Source organism: Coregonus lavaretus (genome assembly GCF_964263955.1).
Source record: "Coregonus lavaretus genome assembly, chromosome: 21".
NCBI classification, from domain to species: Eukaryota; Metazoa; Chordata; class Actinopteri; order Salmoniformes; family Salmonidae; genus Coregonus; species Coregonus lavaretus.
Genome location: NC_140008.1, coordinates 26153024 through 26178538, shown reverse-complemented (window position 1 = coordinate 26178538; position 25515 = coordinate 26153024). Strand labels below are relative to the sequence as shown.

General features: G+C 46.3%; 1 protein-coding gene across 1 annotated transcript in view; it reads right to left on the bottom strand.

The window, feature by feature from the left end:
- echdc2 (enoyl CoA hydratase domain containing 2) overlaps positions 1 to 5093 on the bottom strand; it is a 33340-nt gene extending 28247 nt beyond the window's left edge. Inside the window, exons 1-2 of the mRNA XM_084185980.1 lie at positions 4488 to 5093; positions 2800 to 2867 (exon numbers count right to left, since the gene is read on the bottom strand). Of these exons, the coding sequence (XP_084042106.1) occupies positions 2800 to 2867; positions 4488 to 4728 (309 nt within the window). The 5' untranslated portion in view covers positions 4729 to 5093. The remainder of the gene's footprint in view (positions 1 to 2799; positions 2868 to 4487) is intronic.
- Between the last annotated feature and the right edge of the window lie 20422 nt (positions 5094 to 25515).

Here is a 25515-nt window from a genome sequence, read left to right as displayed (position 1 = left end):
ATACCACATAACGTAAAAGTGGAATTATGTTTTTAGACATTTTTTTAAATGTATTAAAAATGAAAAGCTGAAATATCTCTAGTCAATAAGTTTCTTAACAAGTCACATACACGGAACAAAAATATAAACGCAACATGAAAAGTGTTGGTCCCATGTTTCATGAGCTGACATAAAATGATCACAGACATTTTCCATCCACACAAAAAGCTTAATTTCTCTCACATTTTGTGCACAAATTTGTTTACATCCCTGTTAGTGACCATTTCTCCTTTGCCAAGATAATCCATCCACCTGACAGATGTAGCATATCAAGAAGCTGATTAAACATGTTGATTAATTACACAGGTGCACCTTGTGCTGGGGACAATAAAAGGCCACTCTAAAGTCTGCAGTTGTCACATAACAATGCCAAAGCTGTCTCAAGTTTTGAGGAAGCGTGCAATTGGCATGCTGACTGCAGGAAAATCCACCATAGCTATTGCCAGAGAATTGAATGTTAATTTCTCTACCATAAGCCACCTCCAACGTCGCTTTAGAGAATTTGGCAGTGCATCCAACCGGCCTCACAACCGCACACCACGTGTATGGCGTTGTGTGGGCGAGCGGTTTGCTGATGTCAACGTTGTCAACAGAGTGCCCCATGGTGGCGGTGGGGTTATGGTATGGGCAGGCATAAGCTACAGACTTTTATCAATGCCAACTTGAATGCACAGAGATACTGTGACAAGATCCTGAGGCCCATTGTCGTGCCATTTATCCACTGCCATCAACTCATGTTTCAGCATGATAATGCACCGCCCCATGTCGCAAGGATCTGTACACAATTCCTGGAAGATGAAAATGTCCCAGTTCTTCCATGGCCTGCATACTCACCAGACATGTCACCCATTAAGCATGTTTGGGATGCTCTGGATCGAGGTGTACGACAGCGTGTTCCAGTTCCCGCCAATATCCAGCAACTTCACACAGCCATTGAAGAAGAGTGCTGAAACGGAAGACCTAAGCACAGGAAAAATCCTAGAGGAAAACCTGGTTCTGTCTGCTTTCCAACAGACACAGGGAGATGAATTCACCTTTTTAACAGGACAATAACCTAAAACACAAAGCCAAATCTACACTAGTTGATACCAAGAAGTAAATGGGCAAATGTTGCACAATCCAGGTGTGGAAAGCTCTTAGAGACTTACCCAAAAAGCCTAACAGCTGTAGTCACTGCAAAAGTTGCTTCTACAAAGTATTGACTCAGGGGTGTGAATACTTACGTAAATGAGATATTTCTTTATTTCATTTTCAATACATTTGTCAACATTTCTAAAAACATGTTTTCACTGTCATTATGATGAATTGTGTGTATATAGGTGAGAAAAACATTCAATTTAATCAATTTTGAATTTAGGCTGTAACACAACAAAATGAGGAATAAGTCAAGGGGTATGAATACTTTCTGAAGGCACAGTAGTCACTACCACCACTAAGGTATATACAGTGCCATTGGAAAGTATTCAGATCCCTTGACTTTTTCCACATTTTGTTACGTTACAGCCTTATTCTAACATGTATCAAATAAAACATTTTCCTCATCAATCTACACACAATACCCCATAATGACAAAGCGAAAACAGGTTTTTAGAAAATGTTGCTAATTTATTAAAAATAAAAAATAAAATTTACAGAAGTATTCAGACCCTTTGCTATGAGACTCGAAATTGAGCTCAGGTGCATCCTGTTTCCATTGATCATCCTTGAGATGTTTCTACAACTTGATTGGAGTCCACCTGTGGTAAATTCAATTGATTGGACATGATTTGGAAAGGCACACACCTGTCTATATAAGGTCCCACAGTTGACAGTGCTTGTCAGAGCAAAAACCAAGCCATGTCAAAGGAATTGTCCGTAGAGCTCCGAGACAGGATTGTCTCGAGGCACAGATCTTGGGAAGGGTACCAAAAAATGTCTGCAGCATTGAAGGTCCCCAAGAACACAGTCTCCTCCATCATTCTTAAATGGAAGAAGTTTGGAACCACCAAGACGCTTCCTAGAGCTGGCCGCCCGGCCAAACTGACCAATCGGGGGAGAAGGGCCTTGGTCAGGGAGGTGACCAAGAACACGATGGTCACTCTGACAGAGTTCTAGAGTTCCTCTGTGGAGATGGGAGAACCTTCCAGAAGGACAACCATCTCTGCTGCACTCCACCAATCAGGCCATTATGGTAGAGTGGCCAGACGGAAGACACTCCTCAGTAAAAGGCACAGGACAGCCCGCTTGGAGTTTGCCAAAAGGCACCTAAAGACTCTCAGGCCATGAGAAACAAGATTCTCTGGTCTGATGAAACCAAGATTGAACTCTTTGGCCTGAATGCCAAGCGTCACGTCGGGAGGAAACCTGGCACCATCCCTACGGTGAAGCATGGTGGTGGAAGCATCATTCTGTGGTGATGTTTTTCAGCGGCAGGGACTGGGAGACTAGTCAGGATCATGGAAAAGATGAACAGAACAAAGTACAGAGAGATCCTTGATGAAAACCTGCTCCAGAGCGCTCAGGACCTCAGACTGGGGCGAAATGAGTGACAAAACGTAACAAAACCTGGCCAGATAATTTGAAGTCATCAGTCTCAAGTCAAAGTCGAGTCCCGAGTCTTGAGGCTCCAAGTCAAGTCAAGTCTCAAGTTATTTTATTTTCTATCAAGTCAGACTCCAGTCCAAGTCATGTGACTTGAGTCCACACCTCTGATCAATAGTTATCAATTCGGTGTGTGTGTGTGTGTGTGTGTGTAAGAATCAATAAGAGATAAAAACCCACCTGAGAGACAAACACACGGCCCAGAGCGTTCCTTGCCTTCTGACGGCACATCAACACCTCAGCTATACCTACAGAGAGAGAGAGAGAGAGAGTCACGTGTACTTCCTCAAGAAGATAGACACGTGTATGTGCCCCCGCACATTAGATAGACACGTAGCCGGTGCCCCCGCACATTGACTCTGCAACGGTACCCCCCTGTATATATAGCCTCCCTACTGTCACTTTATTTTACTGTATATATAGCCTCCCTACTGTCACTTTATTTTACTTCTGCTCTTTTTTTCTCAACACTTTTTTTGTTGTTGTTTTATTCTTACTTTTTTTGTTTAAAATAAATGCACTGTTGGTTAAGGGCTGTAAGTAAGCATTTCACTGTAATGTCTGCACCTGTTGTATTCGGCGCATGTGACCAATACAATTTGATTTGATTTGATTTGATTTGTGTGTGTTATTGTTTGTGCATTTGAGATATGAGCAGATGCACAGGCCTAGGTGCAGATGTTGATGATATTGTCACTTTAGATTTGAGGATCGATGGAGGGAGTGGGAAGGAGAGGAGGTGATGGAGGGAGGAAAGGAGGGAAAGAGACAGGAGGTGATTGCCTGAGGCTGTGTCTGACCTGTGGCTAGGCTGAAGGCTTTTTTTATAAACAGCATCTCCCCTGCATGTGTGTGTGTGTAAATAGGTCAGTGTTTACCTCAGTGTTAATTATTGAACAGTAGACTGGACAGAAATGGTTGTCACTCTGTACAGAAGCTCCTGCCACACAACACTCCCTGTATCAAAGTGGCTACTACTTATTCTGCCTCTACCAAGAGGTCTGGAACTTTATGGCACAGCAGGTGGTGCGCTTACTTCCCCTGTAACTTCAGGTAGTTTTATTTAATTTCAGGATAAGCTTATTCACCTCAACTACCTATGGCTCTCTGGTGATTCTCAGCATTGTCAATCACAGCCTGGTCTTATACACTAGGCGTAACATAGTAACCGTAAATCCGGGACACTCAAATTAGTACGATTTGGTACGTTTGGTATGGTTACAAATGACAGATTAGGAAGGTTTGTCGGGGTGGATGGGTGGGATTATAGAGCGAACATCTAGCAACCCAAAGGTTGCGAGTTCAAATCTCATCACGGACAACTTTAGCATTTTAGCAACTTTTCAACTAAATGACTTACTACATTTTAGCTACTTTGCAACTACTTAGCATGTTTGCTAACACTTCACTTAACCCTAACATTAACCCTATTAGCTAATCCTTCCCCTAACCCTCTAATCTAACTCCTAAATTTAACCTTAACCCCTAGTCTAGCTAACATTAGCCAGCTAGCTAACGTTAGCTACCTAGCTAGAATTTGTAACATATCATACATCTTGCAAATTCGTAACATATAGTACGTTTAGTGAATTCGTTACATATTGTACATTTTGCAATTCGTAACATATAATACAAATTGGGTGATGGACATCCACAAATGAATACATACCATACGAAATGTAACATATCATACTAAATGTGGTGTCCTGGATTTATGTACAGAATAATACGAAATGCTCTGAGACCAGGTTGTCAATCATGGTGAAATTGTGGAACTTAAGACTCACAAAAATTGTAAACCTTACTACCGGTCAACTAGGTTTCCTGGTAGTGGAAATCATAAAGATTCAAATAGCGTCTTTTCCTACCAGTGTCCTCCCCATCTAGTCGCTTTAGATCCACTTCTACGGGCTCTGGCGTCTCGGTGTGTAGCCAGCGGGTGTGTGTGTCATTGTATCCGGTGAAAGGGCGTCCTCCGCCGGGCAGCGTTTCCACTCTCAGCCGGTGTAACGTTACCGAGCCTGGAGCTCCAAGAGACGCCGGGGATAGAGCACCCAAACCGCGGGAGAGAGAGCAGTGCCTAGTCGCAAACCTTCGAAGGAAAGTCATGGTTGTATTTCTCTTTTTTCTTATGTGTATGGAGCTATTTCGTTTCAAAGAAAACAAGGAAGTAGACTACAACCAATTGACTTGTTTTGTAGTTTCAGCTCCGGGTATAAATGCCCCGAGGGATCTAGGACCCGATCTAGGATCAGCTACATTCCATTTCCTTCGCTAATTCAAGGGGGACGCAAAACTGACTTTATATCAGTATGTCTAAAGCCAACTTTTTTTTATTCCACTTTCACTGTGCTTGGAGTTTTTTGGATAGGAACGGATATCCCGCCTTCATTTGAGCAACCTTAACCGTCCTTGAACCTGTTTGAGCGCCCTCTTTTTTGAATGTAATGTTTCTCTTTTTTCATAGTGGGATCATCGCCTTGGTTACAAACTGACACACACAACACTGACTAAGCATAAAGCCTTAGTTGCCCATGGCTTGAACCAATAGATTTCATAGTTGATTAATAATACCACAGAACGGAAGTGTTTTTTTAATCGGTATATTATAACATTGCGATATTAAATAGGCCTACATTATTCTCAAAAGTATTTATGGTCATTGATTGGCAACGTAAATGTTAAGCAATATCTAAAGTAGTCGCCAGGGGATGTTCTCCTCACACACACTTGCCAGAGGCACTGATGCAACCTTTACCTCCTGGCATCTGTTTTATTACAATTAATCATGATTAATGAGCCAACGGTTTTATACTGTAACGACCCGGTATTGTGTTCTGTGTTCGTGGGTGTGTTATCGTTCTCATGGGTGCTAGCAGGGGTTAAATATGCCAGGACAGATGGAAAGGGTGGGGGGGTATGATGGGTAATCCCGCGGGGTTTTGGAATGCTTAAATAGGGGTTACGGTCTCATCTCTCTCTCTTCTGTTTTGGGACCCTTGACTTGACATGTTATATTTGTGTATGTTCGAGGTTTAGCGGCGTGGGCTGTGGCCTGAACAATAGCCCATTCAGGAATAAACCTGTGTTCTGCCTGTACACCTGGTGCCCGTCTCTCTTTTACTTTATGACCCAGCTGGGTCATTACATTGGTGTCAGAAGTGCTTTCGAACGACGGGATAGATCGAGATTAGGCGAGTTAGCTGTTTCAGTATAGGCCGTGGTTAGCTTTAGCGTGACTCGCATCTACGGTCATGATGATCGGGGCGAGGCGGAAAATTAAGGAAGAGTCGGACAAAGTGTCCGTTGTGGGCTCGGGTGTACCCGGTCGGGAGGGTCAGGCGACGACGGCTGTAGAAGAGCTGGAGAGCCACATGGCGGAAGTTAAATTGTCAGTCAGCAAGATGGCAGAACGGGCGGGTTTTCCTTCAAACCGCTCGACCAGAACAGACGTCACGGCGACGGAGATATCGACGTCACCGCGTGCGGAAATGGCTGGGCCTCCTTATGTAAACAGAGATGGCAGCGCCCTATTGCCATTAGCCACGGTAGCGGCTAAACTTCCAAAGTTCAATGGACAAGGTAAATGGGAAGTTTTTTTTCACTCAATTCGAGTTGTTGGCTAGAGCCGGGAGGTGGTCTGACGAGACGAAAGGGTTACAGCTTGCCCTGAGCCTGGCAGAGGAGGCGTCGGAATGCCTGCTAACGCTAGCCCCGGACGAGAGGGGCGACTACGGTGCGCTAGTGGAGGCATTGGGGGGCCGTTTCGGCAGCGATGCACAGCCCAACATGCTGCGGATTGAACTGAGTAACAAAAAGAGACTTCAGGGGGAATCATTAAAGGCGTTGGCAAGTGATATTCTGAGCCTGACCAGGCGGGCTTATGCAACTATGCCGATTGGGGTGCAAGACGAGCTGGCACGGGACAGTTTTATTAGAGCGCTCTCCCCCACCGAACTGGGTAAGCATGTTCAGATGTCAGACCCAGCATCTCTGCGGGCTGCAGTGGAGATAGCCAGGAAGAGGGAGCTGATCTGGGGTGAGGGAGTGAGAGTGGAGGTTGCCAGTCAACCAGAGGTGAAGGCAGCGGCGGCCGGGGTGCCGGGGGTCACCAAACCAGAGTGGGTCGACGAGTTGGGCGGGTTAGTCAAGACCGCTTCGCTTGTCATTGAGAGGGGCTCCAGACAACATCGCAGTGTCAGCTCAACTCCCATTGTCTGCTGGGGTTGTGGCCAGCCTGGCCACATTCAGCGGGAGTGTGGCAGATTCTCCCGTCACCAGGGAAACGACAGCGGGTTCTCGCGCAGGGGGCACCGTGGGCCCACCCCTCCGCCCCCGAACCCACAGTAAGCAGAAGAGGTACCCAGCAGCGCAGGCAAGAGGGTGGGGACCTGCTTCCCCAGGGTGTAGCTGCCACCGTGTTTCCTAGTCTGGTAGTTGTGGTGGGACGTACCACCATTGGGGACTTCTGCAATGTCATCGTCAAGGTAGAGGGGGTGGAATGTTTGGCCCTGGTCGACACGGGCTCTACAGTAACCCTGGTGAGACCAGACATACTACCTGTTGGGGTGCGGGTGGAGCCGACCCTTGTCCAGCTACGGACTGTCACGGGGGAGCTAGCCCCCATGTTAGGGAAGTGTCGGTTGTCTGTGACTGTGGGGGGGAGAACTGTGGGGTGTCCGGTGTGGGTAGCAGCGGTACAGGACCCCTGTATACTGGGAATGGACTTTTTGAAAAACTGTGGGGCTCAGTTGGACTTAGCTTCGGGCCCTTTGAGGCTGTCGGGGGGGCCCACAGTGGGAATGTCGCCTTCGGGAGGGCCAGCAGGGGGCAGGGCTGTCCCTCCGTCTTCCTCCAAGCTTGCCGAAACTCCACTGGTCGTCCCGGCTGCTCCCTTGGTCGTTGTGCCATCCCAGCAGCTGTCTCCGGCGGCAACGACCTTCACTCCCCATAATGGTGCAAGCACAGGCAGCCCAGTAGCCCAAAACACACTGGCTCCTTCACCCCATCAGCCCGACGGGGGGAAGGAGGAAGTTATCGACGCTGTTGAGGCTGTGTGGCTGAAAAACTGTCAAGGTCTGGATGAGAGACAACAGAGACAGTTAAAGCAGCTGCTGTTTGACTTTAAAGATAGCTTCGCTTGGGGGGAAGATGAGGTAGGGCAAACGCACATGGTTCAGCACGACATCGACACTGGGGACAACCAACCCATTAAAATTCGGCCCCGTCGCATTCCCCTTGCCAAGAGGGAAGCAGCAGCCACAGCTATTGCTGACATGTTGCAGGCTGATTTCATTGAGCCATCAGATAGCCCATGGTCCGCGCCGGTCGTCATGGTGCCTAAGAAAGGGGGTAAACTTAGGTTTTGTGCGGACTACAGGGGCCTAAATTCTGTCACCACTAAAGACTCTTACCCCATACCGAGGATCGATGAGTCGCTAGACCACGTCAGAGGGTCCTCGTGGTTCTCTTCCCTTGATCTGCGCAGTGGCTACTGGCAGGTGCCCCTCTCGCCTGGGGCACATGAAAAAACTGCCTTCTCCACGGATAGGGGCCATTGGCAGTTCAAGGTGCTGTGCTTCGGGCTTTGTAATGCTCCTGCCACCTTTGAGAGGCTCATGGACAGAGTGCTGGCGGGGATTCCGAGAGACGAGTGTGTTGTGTACCTAGACGACATATTGGTGCACGGCACATCGTTTGAGGGGGCACTGGGGGCACTTAGGCGAGTGCTGGAGAGGATCTCGGAGGCGGGGCTAAAATTACACCCGGAAAAGTGCCATTTCATGCAAAGGGAGGTGGCGTTCCTGGGTCATCAGCTGGGTGGTGAGGGCATCAGCACGATGCCAGACAAAGTGGAGGCTGTGAGGGGGTGGCCAATTCCAAGGGGGAAAAAAGAGGTTAAGAGCTTCCTGGGTCTGGCATCCTACTATCATAGGTTTGTGAAAGGGTTTGCGGGGATAGCAGCTCCTTTGAACCACCTTCTCAAGAAGGACACTGTTTTTCAGTGGACCGAAGAGCACCAGCGGGCGTTTGAGGCCCTCAAACGTGCCCTGGTGGAGGCCCCTGTCCTGTCCTCACCAGACCCGAACCGTCCGTTTATCCTGGACACCGACGCAAACAATGAGGGCTTGGGGGCTGTGCTGGCTCAGCGTGGTTCTGACGGGGAGCACGTAGTAGCTTATTACAGCAGAACTTTTGATAAGGCTGAAAAACGCTACTGCGTGACAAGGAGGGAGCTTTTGGCTGTCGTGGCAGCAGTATGCCATTTCAAGTACTACCTGGGGGGCCTGCCGTTTGTGGTGCGGACGGATCACTCCGCCCTGCAGTGGCTTCTCTCCTTCAAGGAGCCAGAGGGTCAGATCGCCCGCTGGTTGGAGGAGCTGCAACCCTACGACTTCCAGGTGGAGCACAGGGCCGGCCTTCGCCACAGCAATGCAGACGCCTTGTCCCGCCGCCCGTGTGCTGAGGACGGCTGTGGGTACTGCGCCAAACGGGTGGAGCGAGAGAGGGAACTGTGCATGGAGGAGGGAGTCACCGCCACGGTGAGTCAGCTGAGGGTGACAGAGTGCCGGGAGCTTGAGGCTGTGGACGTCGGGGAGTGGAGGCGTCGCCAGGAGGAGGACGCAGAGCTGCGTCCTGTGCTGGGGTGGGTGGAAGAGAGAAGACGACCGCCGTGGGGGGAAGTAGCCCCTCTATCACCAGTCACCAAAGGACTGTGGTCTAAATTCTCAGTCCTTAGAGTGGCTGAGGGAGTGCTCCAGAGGGGGTGGAAAAATCCAGCTACTGGAGAAATTACGTGGCAGGTAGTGGTTCCCAAAAGGCTGCAAGGGAGCGTGTTACAGCAGCTTCACGGGGGAGTAGGCGCAGGGCATTTTGGGGTCTCCAAAACGTTAAAGCGCGTACGTAAAGGCTTCTCATGGGCCAGGCACAGGAGGGATGTGGAGGACTTTTGCAGGCAGTGCGACGAGTGTGCTGCTAAGAAAGGACCTCCAGGTCAGTCACACGCCCTCCTACAACAATTCCCAGTAGGGGAGCCCATGGAGAGACTGGGGGTAGACATAGTTGGACCGTTTCCAACCACAGACAGCGGTAAGAGGTGGATTCTAACTGCTATGGACTACTTCACCAAGTGGCCAGAGGCTTACGCTCTCCCAGACCAGGAGGCAGAAACAGTAGCTGATGCATTGGTAAGGGGAATAATCAGTCGGTTTGGGGTGCCACAGTCTATACACAGCGACCAGGGGAGAAACTTTGAGTCACGGGTGTTCTCAGAGTTGTGTAGACGGTTAGGCGCGGAGAAGACGCGCACTACTCCGCTTCACCCCCAGAGTGATGGGCTGGTGGAAAGATTTAACAGAACATTAGCACAACAGCTGGCTATCGTTACCTCAAAACACCAGAGAGATTGGGACACCCACTTACCGTTTATTCTTATGGCATGTAGGTCGGCTGTTCAAGAATCGACTGCGTGCTCCCCAGCGCTACTAATGTTAGGTCGTGAGTTGCGCACCCCAGCCGAACTGACGTTTGGCCACCCTCCTGATAACGACGACGGGGTTTTGCCTGGCCCGAACTATGTTTGTCGTCTGCAGAACCGGTTAGAAGCGGCTCACACCTTCGCAAGAGAGCAACTCGAGAACGCAGGAATGCGCCAAAAGCGCCACTATGACTCACGCACTAGGGGGAGGCACTTTGGAGCGGGAGAACGCGTGTGGCTTCACAACCCCACGCGCAAGAAGGGGCGGTGCCCAAAGCTGGACAGTGCCTGGGTGGGGCCGTGCCTGGTGATAGAGAGAGTGGGGGAGGTGACGTACCGGGTGGAGGTTCCCCCACGGAGCAGGAAGGTGGTGGTCCACCGGGACTGATTGGCGCCCTACAGAGGGAGGAAAACGGTAGGGAATGGAAGTGAGGACTCTGATGTGAGCACACGGGGACAGTCTAGCGAGGAGACTCTAGCGCAACCTGAGCCTGGAACGGGGGCTGCCTCTTCGGAGGGCGCTGGAAATAACATTGGGGCAGATGAGTGTTCTGGGGGTCCACCAGTGAGAGTCAATGGGAGGCACAAGAGACTGATGCGACCTCCGGGTCGTTTTAAGGATTTTGTTTTGTAACCCTAGGGGCTAGGGTTTAGAAAGGGGGGGGCTATGTAACGACCCGGTATTGTGTTCTGTGTTCGTGGGTGTGTTATCGTTCTCATGGGTGCTAGCAGGGGTTAAATATGCCAGGACAGATGGAAAGGGTGGGGGGGTATGATGGGTAATCCCGCAGGGTTTTGGAATGCTTAAATAGGGGTTACGGTCTCATCTCTCTCTCTTCTGTTTTGGGACCCTTGACTTGACATGTTATATTTGTGTATGTTCGAGGTTTAGCGGCGTGGGCTGTGGCCTGAACAATAGCCCATTCAGGAATAAACCTGTGTTCTGCCTGTACACCTGGTGCCCGTCTCTCTTTTACTTTATGACCCAGCTGGGTCATTACAATACATTATACTTTACATACATTGAGAATTTCAATCAGGTACATGATTTAACACAAAATATATTATGGACCTTTACATTGAGCAGGTCTCAAATGCAGGGCTGGATTACCGAACGGGCACGCACAATTATCTCTCAGCCCTATGGCAAAATGTGAACAAAAGCATGAGATGAGCTATAAAACAGCAACAAAATCCTCTGCCCCATGGCAAAAAGTGTAGAATTAAAGGAAATTTGCTTTAAAACTGCAACATTTTCCCTTAGCCTCATGACAAAATGTGTAGAATAGCATTATAAAACTGCAAATTTTCTCTCTGCTCCATGGCGAAATGTGTTGACATGTAAGTTAGCTGACATAGGTCGATGCCCCGGGGGCCCAAATACGTTAGTCTGGCCCTGCTCAAATGGTACATTCACGGATAGAAATATGGAACATTCATAGAGGCACATTGAATAAGATGCATTGTCAGTTTGGCACAGAACAGGTGTATAACAGACCAAGGCCCTGTTCAGTATGGCACAACGTAGTCGGTTGGAATGGATCTAATGCTTATAGAGGTGTCCATTACATTTACATTTTAGTCATTTAGCAGACGCTCTTATCCAGAGTGACTTACAGTTAGTGAGTACATACATTTTTCATACTGGCCCCCCGTGGGAAACGAACCCACAACCCTGGCGTTGCAAGCGCCATGCTCTACCAACTGAGCTACAGGTTACTACTGCATGTAACGACTTCTGAGGCCTGTTTGACCCATAATGACAGTTACATTTGATGGCTGCCTACCTTTTGGCAGGAGCATAGAAAAATACTAACAATACCGTTCAGGGAGGTCAGGAAACATGTCTTAAAAAAACTAATTTAGCCCTTTTGTGATGATCCTCCATAAAAAATGTTGCCTCTTTCAGCTCTTCATTGTTCCTTTCCCTCTGCAAGAAATAATGTTTATGGGCAGATACGTGGTTCCAGCAAATTATGGCTAATGAAGTTTGGTAGCCTAGAAACCATACTGATATGCTCCATTTCACCAGCATATCAGTTTGAATTCCAGGCTTTAAAAAAGTCAAAGAATGAAAGTGTTTTTAGTGTTGTTGCCTACCTGTCACATTCAATCCTGTGAGAAGGAGGGCTCAGCTATTTCAGAGTCTGGGGTGCTGCTGCTGCTCCGATCACTGTACGTGTCCCGTGGAGACAGATGCATAGTCACTTTAACCCTACCTACACGTACAAAATTACCTTGACTAACCTGTACCCCCGCACATTGACTCTGTACCGGTACCCCCTGTATATAGCCTCGTTATTGTTATTTTATTGTGTTAAGTTTTATTTTATTTTTTACTTTAGTTTATTTAGTAAATATTTCCTTAACTCTATCTCTTGAACTGCATTGTTTGTTAAGGGGCTTGTAAGTACGCATTTCACATAAGTAACCTTGCCTGAGCAAATATTAAGGCTTTTGCTTAGTGGGCCAACACAGTGTTTACCAAACTTGAGATGGGGTCCCCTGAAATTGAAATGGCTGGAGAAAACACTTATCAAACAAATGGGTACAGATTGTCAACTAAGGGCCTTTTACACTATTAAATGTGCTTTCATGTCATTATCATGTTCAGACAGCCTGCAGGACCTAACATTTAGTGAATATGAACAAATAGTGTTATATAGGGAATAGGCCTATAATTTTCCCAAGTGGGGTCCCATGCATTTTCTAGTGCAAATATGGGGTTGTGTGCAGAACATTTTTGGGATCCCCTCGACACATTCTTGAGGTCTTAGGTTAAAGCAAACCCGTCAGTAGGTCACACTCACAGGAATGTTTTTAAGTCTAACAGAATTGCTTTCAGAATCTGTGGTTGGAACCCGTGTTGCCCCTGGCGAATATGTCAGTGATTGACAGCTCTCTCTTGCAGGGGGATAGACCTCGGTGATGGATGTAGCGAGCTTTACGAGCCTCGGCCAGTGATTTCTTTTAAATCAGGAAGGAGGTGGATCGTCCTGGGCCGACCATCAGGAGCGAGGGAGTCAGAGGGGGCAGGAGGAGGGGGAGGGAAGGAGGGGAGGATAATCATTATTTCTCTCTGTCTGTCCTCCCATTCGCTTCCTCCCTCTCTTTCTTTCGCACTGCCCTCCCTTCTCTCCCCCTCACATCTTCACTCTCCCGTTCGGCTCTCCTCTCCTCTCCTCTCCTCTCCTCTCCTCTCCTCTCCTCTCCTCTCCTCTCCTCTCCTCTCCTCTCCTCTCCCTCCCTCCCTCGCTCCCTCCCTCCCCCAGCCCAGTGCTGGTCAGTGCAGCTGCAGGCTGCAGTTTGAGGTCTGGCAGGCAGAGACAGAGAAAGAGAGTGGGAGAGAGAGAGATTGAGAGCGAGAAAGAGAGAGAGAGAGTCAGTCGGACAACACATGCACGCATGCAGACACAATCACACACACATGAACGCTCGCACACACATGAACACACACACACAAACGGTGGTGTGGCCAGCTCTGTGGATTCAGTAAAATGCTGCATTGAACAGAGAAAGAGATAGAGGGAGAAGAAAGGAAGCCAGGAAGATGACTATAAATCCAATAGAAGTTGGCAGAGGGATGCACCGTAAAATAAAAATTAGTTTAGAATCAGTCTGTTAAAAGAGCCAGCATGGATCCCTGCCTAGTCACAACACAGAGAAAACAGAGACACACACACACACATCAGAGGAGCGGGAGGGGGGGGTGGGGGGGTGGGGTGGTATGGAGCTGTAGCATAGATATGGGATTTGAGCTGAGAAATAGTTATAATTGTGATTCTCTCTGATTCTCACACACTCATTTCTATCTCTCTTTCTCTCTCTGACAAAGTCTCATATTTTCTCACAGAGACTATCTCTCTCCAGAGGATAACAGTGGTACCCACACCGGCAGAGAACTCTGTGTGTGTGTGTCTCAGTGAGGTATTAAGCATCTCGTTATCTGCCCACTGGATTAGCATAATTAACCAGTCCGCTCACTTAGAATCCTCTTCCTCCAGACAGCTCGCTGCAGGGGCCATTCGAGAATAATTAACCAGTCCACTCGCTTAGAATCCTCTTCCTCCAATCAGCTCGCTGCAGGGGCCAGTCGAGAAAATGGGGGGAGGGGGGGCAAAGGACTGAACTGTGTGTCTGTATGTGTGTGTGTGTGTGTGTGTGGGTGGAGCTTGGTACGATTATCTCATTATCAGAGTCAGTAAGATGAGGGTCTAAGGGCCCGGGGCTGGGTTTCTACTTAGCTAACATATAGAATTGTTTTAAGATGGTCATACCAAGGATCATTTAGCTATTTTATGGTATAACAAAAAAATATATACAAAAATGATTTGATGAAACATTGAATTTGGTCAAACAATAAATCAAAGGGAAGTATGTTTTGTAGTGTCTGTCCTATATCTGAGAGATATAAGAAATCTCAGAAAAAATATATATAAACTCAGCAAAAAAAGAAACGTCCTCTCACTGTCAACTGCGTTTATTTTCAGCAAACTTAACATGTGTAAATATTGTATGAACATAACAAGATTCAACAACTGAGACATAAACTGAACAAGTTCCACAGACATGTGACTAACAGAAATTGAATAATGTGTCCCTGAACAAAGGGGGGGTCCAAATCAAAAGTAACAGTCAGTATCTGGTGTGGCCACCAGCTGCATTAAGTACTGCAGTGCATCTCATCCTCATGGACTGCACCAGATTTGCCAGTTCTTGCTGTGAGATGTTACCCCACTCTTACACCAAGGCACCTGCAAGTTCCCGGACATTTCTGGGGGGAATGGCCCTAGCCCTCCCCCTCCGATCCAAAAGATCCCAGACGTGCTCAATGGGATTGAGATCCGGGCTCTTCACTGGCCATGGCAGAACATTGACATTCCTGTCTTGCAGGAAATCACGCACAGAACGAGCAGTATGGCTGGTGGTATTGTCGTGTTGGAGGGTCATGTCAGGATGAGCCTGCAGGAAGGGTACTACATGAGGGAGGAGGATGTCTTCCGTGTAACGCACAGCGTTGAGATTGCCTGCAATGACAACAAGCTCAGTACGATGATGATGTGACACACCGCCCCAGACCATGACGGACCCTCCACCTCCAAATCGATCCCGCTCCAGAGTACAGGCCTTGGTGTAACGCTCATTCCTTCGATGATAAAAGCCAATCCGACCATCACCCCTGGTGAGACAAAACCGCGACTCGTCAGTGAAGGGCACTTTTTGCCAGTCCTGTCAGGTCCAGCGACGGTGGGTGACGACCTGCCTTACAACAGGCCTACAAGCCCTCAGTCCAGCCTTTCTCAGCCTATTGCGGACAGTCTGAGCACTGATGGAGGGATTGTGCGTTCCTGGTGTAACTTGGGCAGTTGTTGTTGCCATCCTGTAGCTGTCCCGCAGGTGTGATGTTCGGATGTACCGATCCTGTGCAGGTGTTGTTACACGGGGTCTGCCACTGCGAGGACGATCAGCTGTCCATCCTGTCTCCCTGTAGCACTGTCTTAGGCGTCTCACAGTACGGACATTGCAATTTATTGCCCTGGATACATCTGCAGTCCTCATGCCTCCTTGCAGCATGCCTAAGGCACGTAAACGCAGATGAGCAAGGACCCTAGGCATCTTTCTTTTGGTGTTTTTCAGAGTCAGTAGAAAGGCCTCTTTAGTGTCCGAAGTTTTCATAACTGTGACCTTAATTGCCTACCATTTGTAAGCTGTTAGTGTGTTAATGACCGTTCCACAGGTGCATGTTCATTAATTGTTTATGGTTAATTGAACAAGCATAGGAAACAGTGTGTAAACCCTTTACAATGAAGATCTGTGAAGTTATTTGGATTTTTACGAATTATCTTTGAAAGACAGGGTCCTGAAAAAGGGACGTTTCTTTTTTTGCTGAGTTTATTTTACAGTGAAATTATCTGTATACCTTTGACATGGAAATGCCCCATTCACTTTCATTCATTTTTCTGCCTGGTAGGGGGTTACCTTCAGACGATTCCTGTGACACTTATGGGGATCATAGAGCAAAACGGAGAAGACCATCGTGTTTGTGAGAATCTTTCCATAGAGGGGTCATATGAGTTTGTAGCTCAAACAGTTTGGATGCTACAGACATTTTCGTGAGGAGACTGATTTTCGGGATGTCTCCTGTTCTGACAAACAGCGATCTAGCTCTGCCACCTTCCACCGCATCTGCGGAAGGCCGACATCGGCGGATGTGGTGGATTGAGACGCAGCCCATGCAAAACCTGATATCTCTAGCTTAAACAGACAGATGTTTATGAAAATGTTTTATTATGCTAATTATACATAGACTCTAGGTGGTTATTAATTAAACCAGGAAATCTCCCCCGCACTTAAACACACACGCACACACCCACACATGCACACACACACGACTCCAATCTTGTAATCTTGGAAATATGCAACATGATCTCAGACACACATCCACTGACTGATCTGGCGGATGATTTTGCAGTGCTCAACAGGCACTGGCCTTTCTCTCTAATCAGAATGAACATGCCTCAAGTATGTCGACAGAATTAAGCCTTTAGATATTAATAATGATCATACATTATATTTGTCAAACATGACTGGCGTTTAGCCTATATATATGTAATTAAAAGTCTCATTAAAATTTGGCTAACTGTTCAGGCGCCTCCCTCATGTCTTAACAGAATAGCTAGTGTTCTTTAGTTTTCAAATCAATTTAAATTGGCTATTTTGGTTAATGGCCTTGGTGCCCTAGCAGATGGCCTTAGTGCCCTGGCAGATTGGGCACCTCTTGAATGCCAAATGGCCTTGCCCCTAAAATCACGAAATTCCAGGCCTGCCTGACAGCCTGTTTTCTCTTCTATGCAACTATACTGAACAAAAATATAAACGCAACATGCAACAATTTCAAAGGTTTTGCTGAGTTACAGTTCCCGCAGGTGAAAAAGCCGAATGTGGAGGTCCTGGGCTGGCGTGGTTACACGTGGTCTACGGTTGTGAGGCCGGTTGGACGTACTGCCAAATTCTCTAAAATGACATTGGAGGCAGATTATAGTAGAGAAATGAACATTAAATTCCCTGGCAACAGCTCTGGTGGACATTCCTGCAGTCAGACAAAACTGCACATTTTAGAGTGGCCTTTTATTGTCCCCAGAACAAGGTGCACCTGTGTAATGATCATGCTGTTTAATCAGCTTCTTGATATGCCACACCATGATGATCTTGACAAAGGATAAAATGCTCACTAACAGGGATGTAAACAAATTTGTGCACCAAATTTGAGAGAAAGAAGCTTTTTGTGCGTATGGAAAATTTCTGGGATCTTTTATTTCGGTTCATGAAACATGGGACCAGCACATTACATGTTACGTTTATATTTTTGTTCAATGTATTTCTGAGCCACGAGATAGTAGTTAGGTGTCAGGAGTTAGGATTAAATTAGCCCTATGAAGGTCCTGTTATATAATCCAGCTCTCCACAGATTATTTTAATTCTGCCATGAACACGTTACATTAACCCTTTCACCACCCTGAGTCAAAGTCCCAGCTCCACCTTACAAGTTGTGGAGCTGTAGTGGCTCTGTAATAAACTGGGGTAGAGCTGTAATGCTGTGTTCATAATAAAATAACCCAACTACTACAGTAAAGACTCTGCTGTTTTTTTCTCATGCAGTGAAATGATTGTCTTGTGTGGTTTTGGGCTGATGCAGATTTATTTACTTTCTCCCAGTCTGCCTTAGACAGAGGAAGCTCACCTACAATGGTTTGAACCTGTGGTTGATCTCTGATGTTAAGAGAAGCTCACCTGTGTTTCTCTAGCTCTCTGCCGGCCCTTGTGATTGTGGGTAGTGTAGTCCTGTAAGGCACGGAGGGGTGGGCAGGGTTGAAAGGTCTCGTCATTAATGTTATTTATCTCTTTCATTCACATCATTCATCTCTTTTAATCTTTACTCACTGTAGCGTTTTGTTCCTCTTATTTATGAGTTATTCACAGATCAAGTCAAAATATCCTTTAAACTCCTATTCTGTCCCATGAAGGGAAATGTATGGTTGTATGTTACACACTAGTGAACACACAGACATCACTGCCATAGTTCCAAACACAGAGCGTATTCCAGTGAGAGGTGAATAAGTAATGTGTGTATTTGTTATCTCTCACGCTCTCTCTTTTTGTCTCTTTCTCTTTCTCCCCCCGCCCTCTATATTGACCACCTCTCTTGTGTTGTGGTGTTGCTATGCTGGGCTGTTAGATCATGTTGAATGTTGACTCAATGTAATCATTACAGTGGTGGGAAAAGTACCTAATTGTCATACTTGAGTAAAAGTAAAGATACCTTAATAGAAAATGACTTAAGTAAAAGTGAAAGTCACCCAGTAAAATACTACTTGAGTAAAAGTCTAAAAGTATTTGGTTTTAAATATACTTAAGTATAAAAAATAAATGTCATTGCTAAAATATACTTAAGTATCAAAAGTACAAGTAAAAGTATAAATAATTTCTTATTCCTATATTAAGCCAACCAGACGGCACAATCTTCTTGTTTTTTAAATGTATGGATAGCCAGGGGCACACTCCAACACTCAGACATAATTTACAAATAAAGCATTTGTGTTTAGTGAGTCCACCAGATCAGAGGCAGTAGGGATGACAAGGGATGTTCTCTTGATAAGTGTGTGAATTGGACCATTTTTCTGTGCTGCTAAGCATTCAAAATGTAACGAGTACTTTTGGGTGTCAGGGAAAATGAATGGAGTAAAAAGTACATTATTTTCTTTAGGAATGTAGTGAAGTAAAAGTAAAAGTTGTCAAAAATATGAATAGTAAAGTACAGATACTCAAAAAAACTACTTAAGTAGTACTTTAAAGTATTTTTACTTAAGCACTTACACCACTGAATCATTATACCATCATAACTCTCCATGGTGTCCGACTCACCCAAACAGGATGTGTGTGTGTGTGTGTGTGTGTGTGTGTGTGTGTGTGTGTGTGTGTGTGTGTGTGTGTGTGTGTGTGTGTGTGTGTGTGTGCGCGCATTTGAGGCCAGAGTCGTGGCCCTTTCTTGCGACTGTGGGAGTAGGTATGGGGCATAAAGAGAACGATGGAGAGGAGAAGGACAGAGAGAGCTTTTTATGCATGGACTTGTTTAATCAAAGTGTGTGTGTGAGCTTACACTATACTGACCACCTAGCACGGCCTGCTTTGGTCAGTGTCTGATTGTGAGACTGATGTTTCTATCAAAGCGGTCAACTCCATCAGCTGTGTGTGTGTGTGTACTCATTACCGCTCCCCAAGTGCACCCTGGGTATCTCACACACTATAGAAGTTAACCAGACCCACAGGCTATAAGCAGCTACACACCTCTCTCTCTCTCTCTCTCTCTCTCTCTCTCTCTCTCTCTCTCTCTCTCTTTCTCTCTCTCTCTCTCTCTCTCTCTCTCTCTCTCTCTCTCTCAGAACACCCACCTCTGACACACTCAGAGCTTGAACCAGCAACGCTGTGGTTACGGTGTGAATCCACTACCATCTGTGTCATAAAAGCCTGAACCTCTTGGCAGAGGCAGTAGTACCCTTACATACAGGGCGATTACATTAGCAAAAATACTTTAGTAAGACACAACAATAACCATCTCTCTGCTTCTATTAACTCCAGTGGGCTTGAATGAACCCTGAACATAGCAAGGGAGGATAATCTGAGTTCCTGGCATAAATTCCTTATTGTATCAACAGCGATCATAATTCACCATCAATAGGCATAATGAGAGAGCAGAGGGAGTCATTTTCTGTTAGTGACCCGCTATGACAAGCAATTTAGTCTCACACACTGTTTGGGAAACTGCGGGAGAGTGGAAATTAGCATTTTAAATGGTGATAATTACAGCAGAGTGGTAGTGGAGATGTTCTCCTACTCGCTTACTGATGGCTATCTCTCACACACACACAAGTTCTTTTACTATCCTTGTGGAGACCAAACAATTGATTCCCATTCAAAATCCTATTTTCCCTAACATAGCCTTTTCCTTGTGGGGACAGACAAAATGTCCCCACTTGTCCAAATTTTCCTATCCTTGTTAGGATTATTATAATTTTTTGGTCATTTAGCAGACGCTCTTATCCAGAGCGACTTACAGGAGCATTTAGGGTTAATTGTGTTGCTCAAAGGCACATAGTCCGCTCAGGGATTTGAACCAGCGACCATTCGGTTACTGGCCCAACGCTCTTAACCGCTACGCTACCCACAAAGATAGTAAAACCAAACACACAAGCGGTTTACGGGCTGCTGTAGTATTGTAATGTAGCACATTATGCTGGACTCCCACGCCTCAATCTGGGTTCAACCAGAGAGCTAGAGCTGGATACAGCTGGAGAGCACCTTTCAAACTCACACATCACACTGAATCACTGCACTAACTCCTACAATAGGCCTACACCATCAAGCACAAGCAAAAAAAACAATGTTGGCCTACCTTTTAGAAATTGTGTAAATTATGGTGTAGGCTTCGCTAAATCAACTTTGCACTAGTACATCAAGAATTGGCCCAAAAAGAAAGAGCGCACCGCTGCTCGGATCCTTATTCAAAGCTTAATGTAAATGTGTGCAGTTACATGGCTGTAAGTCTTCCAATTCAAAAAGTAGGCTATTATATTATGCGCAGCTGAATGGTTAAGAGTGCATATTCCACTAGCATGGTGGTGGATATTGGTGTTTCATAAAGAAAGTACGCATATTTTCCCAGTTATTTTCTGCTTTCATTTAATGTATTTAAGGAGGAAATGGACGCCTTTGCAGCCTGAATGGAGAATGTTTTATGTACGACCCGGTCCACGAGGGATAGGAGTGTATTGCCAGCTGCATACAATGCGTTTGGATGGTAAGATGAAACCAACCTTTGGGCTACCTGGTGTCAGTCTCTAGATCACCATGGAAACCTGGTCAGTTATCTACTACTGGGCCAGAGGGAGAGGAACAGAGTGAGAAGAGTTATGCTAAGTACTTATGCTGATTTGCATGCACTGTTAGCCTAGCGCAACAGTACACTCTTCTTCGGCTGGATCCATAGGAGAACCCTTTGAAGAACCCTTTTTGGTTCCAGGTAGAACCCTTTTGGTTCCGAGTAGAACCGTTTTGAGTTCCATGTAGAACCCTTTACACAGAGGGTTCTACATGTAACCCAAAATAGTTATCCTATGGGGATAAGAGTGTAAGCATTGAATTAGCCTAGCCTATGCCTAAACATTTATGCCAAGTTTTAGTTCAGAGTATTTGGGTCTGGGTGTGTATGGCATTGGAAGAGAGGGTTAACCTATTTGGAAGTCAATAAGGTGTGTGTCCTAAGCTGCAACCAGCTGCTGTCATAACTGTTAGATGCATGCCATCAGTTAAAATACACTACATCTATGTGACCACCGTAGGGGAATCAATCAGCAAGAATGGGATTTGAACCAGCAACCTTGCAGGACAAGTAGTGCCATCCCACTGGGCACACACTGGTTGAATCAACGTTGTTTCCACGTCATTTCAATGAAATTCCATTCAACCAACGTGGACTAAACGTTGAATTGACGTCTGTGCCCAGTGGGATACTTACTACGCTATAAGGGTCCGGACCTCATGACAGCTGCTGTGATTGCTGAGGGGTTTCTCTGTAATCTGGGTAGCAGGCTGAGGGTGTGGTTCTATTCTAACCCAGGCAGGGCAGGGGGTTTGTGGATGGATTAGGGTGATTTGGGTCAGTCAGTGATGGGATGTCAACTGTCCTGTTGGGTCCTCAGCGAGGAAAGGAGAACCTGTTTGGTTGGTAGCTGAGTCAGTAAGCTGTTATTTCAAGAAAATGATTGGAATGGTACGAGTTTCACAGTATTTCATTTGTATTACACACAAACATTTGCACACGCACACGCACACACACAGCTCCCTCACCCTGCCTGCTCTCATGTCAGATCGATAGCGAAGCATCTCGGGAGGAGGAACGAGGGAGGCTCATATAGAGGTGGAGAGGAAACACAGACTTGTATCTCCTCCTCTCCTTTATCTCGTTCTTCTCTTGTATCGATCGGTAAAATGGCATTTTTTAGCTGCTGCCTCCAGCACCATACCTGACCCTGCTCTATTCAGCTCTGAACCACACACCATCACTCTGCTGCCTGTTATGTGTGCTGTGTGTGTGTCTGTGTGTCACAGGCCAGATACCCTGGTCTCACACGGAAGAAACCAATGTCTTGGGCCGAGGGTGACACTGATTTTGAAGTCACATGCAGGGCTACCTCATCACGAGACCATGAGCCCGACTCATGTCTGCTACATGTGCATGTGCGTGTGTGTGTGTGTGTGCGTGTATGTGTGAGTCTGTTGTGTGTATACACTGAGTGTACAAAACATTAAGACATGCTCTTTCATAGACATAGACTTTCCAGGTGAATCCAGGTGGAAGCTATGATCCCTTATTGATGTCACTTGTTAAATCCACTTCAATCAGTGTAGATGAAGGGGAGCACTCTTAGAAAATAGTGTTCCAAAAGGGTTCTACGTGGAACCCAAAACGGTTCTACCTGGAACCAAAAGGGTTCTACCTGAAACTAAAATGAGTTATTCAAAGGGTTCTGCTATGGGGACAGCCGAAGAATCCTTTTGTGTGTGGATGTGTATGATTCAGGCAGAAACAAAGAAAGAAAGAAAGGAAAATAAAGAAAAAGAGAGAGTTAAGTTAAGGGAAGAGGGATAAGTAGGACAGCGACGATTAAGGGAGCAACAATAATGGTGGTAGTCTGGGGTAGTGCATTATATACAGTCATTGGTATGAATTACCATAATGAGGTTATAATTAGCATGTTTGGAGCTCCAGTAGTCTTATCAGAGAGTGAGAGAGAGAGAGCAAGAGAGATGGAGAGAGGGAGAGAGAGAGAAAAAATAAAGGGATAGATAGATGGAGAGAGAGAGAGATGGAGAGCGAGAGAGCTAGAGGGAGAGAGAGGGGGAAAGTAAGCCAGAGGTGTGTGTTTGGGCTCTAGTTGTGCTGACTCAGTGAGACATGGAGGGGGATGGAGGAAGGAAGGGAGTGAGGGAGGGAGAGGGGGAGGGGGAGAAACAGAGAGGAAACTTTACAGTGAATGCACTGCCAGGACGCTTGGTACAGTCTAGGCAAACACACACCACACACACACACACACACACACACACACAAACGCACACTCACACACACGCACGCACCACACTGTGAGTCCAGATGTGAAACCCTCAAATGTGTCAGTTTAGCTGCGTTTTAGCTGAGTGTGTGTGTGGGTGTTTTATGCTCACCATTATAAATACCCACTATATCTAGCCTCCTCTGGGAAGAGTAAGACTACACCTCACTGTTGACAACTCCATGGTATCCCCATCCCAGAGTGCAAAGAACCTTGGTGTGACCCAGGACAACACCCTGTAGTTCTTTGCAAACATCACAGTGACTCCCTCCTGCAGGTAGGGCTGTGTCAGTCATTACATTTTGTCAGCCGGTGATTGTCAAGCAAATAACTGCTGGTCTCACGGTAATTGACCGTTAATTGACATAAACACATTTAGCATCTCCTGGCTTCCATTATGAAGAATTCAATTGAACAGCTGAATAAAATAGAAAGGATCTATTCTCTGAACGAGTGCGCACATGCAGCTATTCTGTGTTGAGTGGTTAACAAAGAAACAGGTCCTCCTATATGCTTAATTTAGAGTTATTTATGCAACTTTAGTTGTGATACAAACGTTGGGCTACATGTTTTGATTTTTAATACATTCTAAGGCTGCATGATGCGACTCTAATGATGATTTGATATCAGAGTGATTAGAGGGACAATAGAGTGCTGAGTACCAGGCAGTTAGCAAGTTTGGTAGGCTACTAATGACCACCCCCCCCCCTCGCACTCCCTCCTCACCCTGATACCCACTTTATGTACTTACTATGACTAAGATATGTGGTTGTCCCACCTAGCTATCTTAAGATGAATGCACTAACTGTAAGTCACTCTGGCTACAAGTGTCTGCTAAATGACTAAAATATAAATGTACCTGGAATAGCATAAACAGCCCATCCATCACACTACTGCACTATTCCTGGGTCTGTGTGTGTGTGTGTACTGCATCGATAGTTCATCCATCTCACAACAGTATATTCCTGGCCTCACTGACTTTCTGGCTCAGCAATGTCTACTTTTCATCTTAGTATTTTTGACTCAGACTCTCAGGCTCTTCTCTCAGCGCCCAACCCCTCCTCACTCAGGACCTATTCTATACCTCTGACATGGCTGGAATTACTATTTTTGTGTCTGGTGTGGGTCTGAGGGCAACATTTTCATGATGGATAATATATATATTTTTTTTTATATAAAACTCATTAGAATCTGCTGTGTGATTTAATTTGACACTTTTCTTCAACAATGTGCATTATAAAAAGGTGATTATTTAACTAGAGTATAAACTGAACTTCCTCCTGTTCTTTGCTTAGTTCTGTCACTTTCTTTTCAAAGTGCTTGCTTTGGATGGATTCTGTTGTGGATCATATCTTGAATTAGCAAATTTTTTGTTGTCCGACTGTATTCAACCAGCTAATTAAAAACACGCTTGATCTAAATGTCAATAGTAGCTGAAGAACTCATGAGACAGACATTAATTAATCAAACATAAATGGATGAGAATTAAGACACATAGATAACGTTACTAAGGACATTATTTATGAGAAAGATCTCTTGACAGAGAGAGCCAAAGAGAGAGGGATACACAGAAAGGGGGAGAGCAAGACAGAGAGAGAGAGGCATGATTAGACCTCATTAAGGGTACAGTGATGCAGAAAGGAGTGTGTGTGTGTGTGTGTGTGTGTGTGTGTGTGTGTGTGTGTGTGTGTGTGTGTGTGTGTGTGTGTGTGTGTGTGTGTGTGTGTGTGTGTGTGTGCGTGTGTGTGTGCGTGAGAAAACGCGCATCCCAGAGTAGATCCAGAGAGCCCTTGGGAGGGCTAAGTAGGGGAACTGAGGAGATTGAGGTGGGGAATTCTCAATCAAATGCGTCCAAATCTGGAAAGGTGCCGACACGAGCCAACCTGCAATAGAACAGAGAGAGGGGAGGCAGGGGGAGGGTGGCAAGCAGGGAGGTGTCTGTGTGTGCGTGCATGCTTCTGTGTGTGTGTGCATATGTGTGTGTGATAGAGGACACAGAGGGATAAGGGTAAGGCAGGGATGAGGCAGAGGGAGGCTATGTGTGTGTGTGTGTGTGTGTGTGTGTGTGTGTGTGTGAGTGTGTGTGTGTGTGTGTGTGTGTGTGTGCGTGCGTGCGTGCGGAGAAGGAAAGAGGTGAGGTGGGTGAGGTAGAGGGGACCCAGGGGGAGTCCTCTGATAATGAGTCGGATGTCCCAGTAGGACTCAGGCTCTATAATAGGACAGAGCTGCTATAATAAGGATCAGAGGGACACC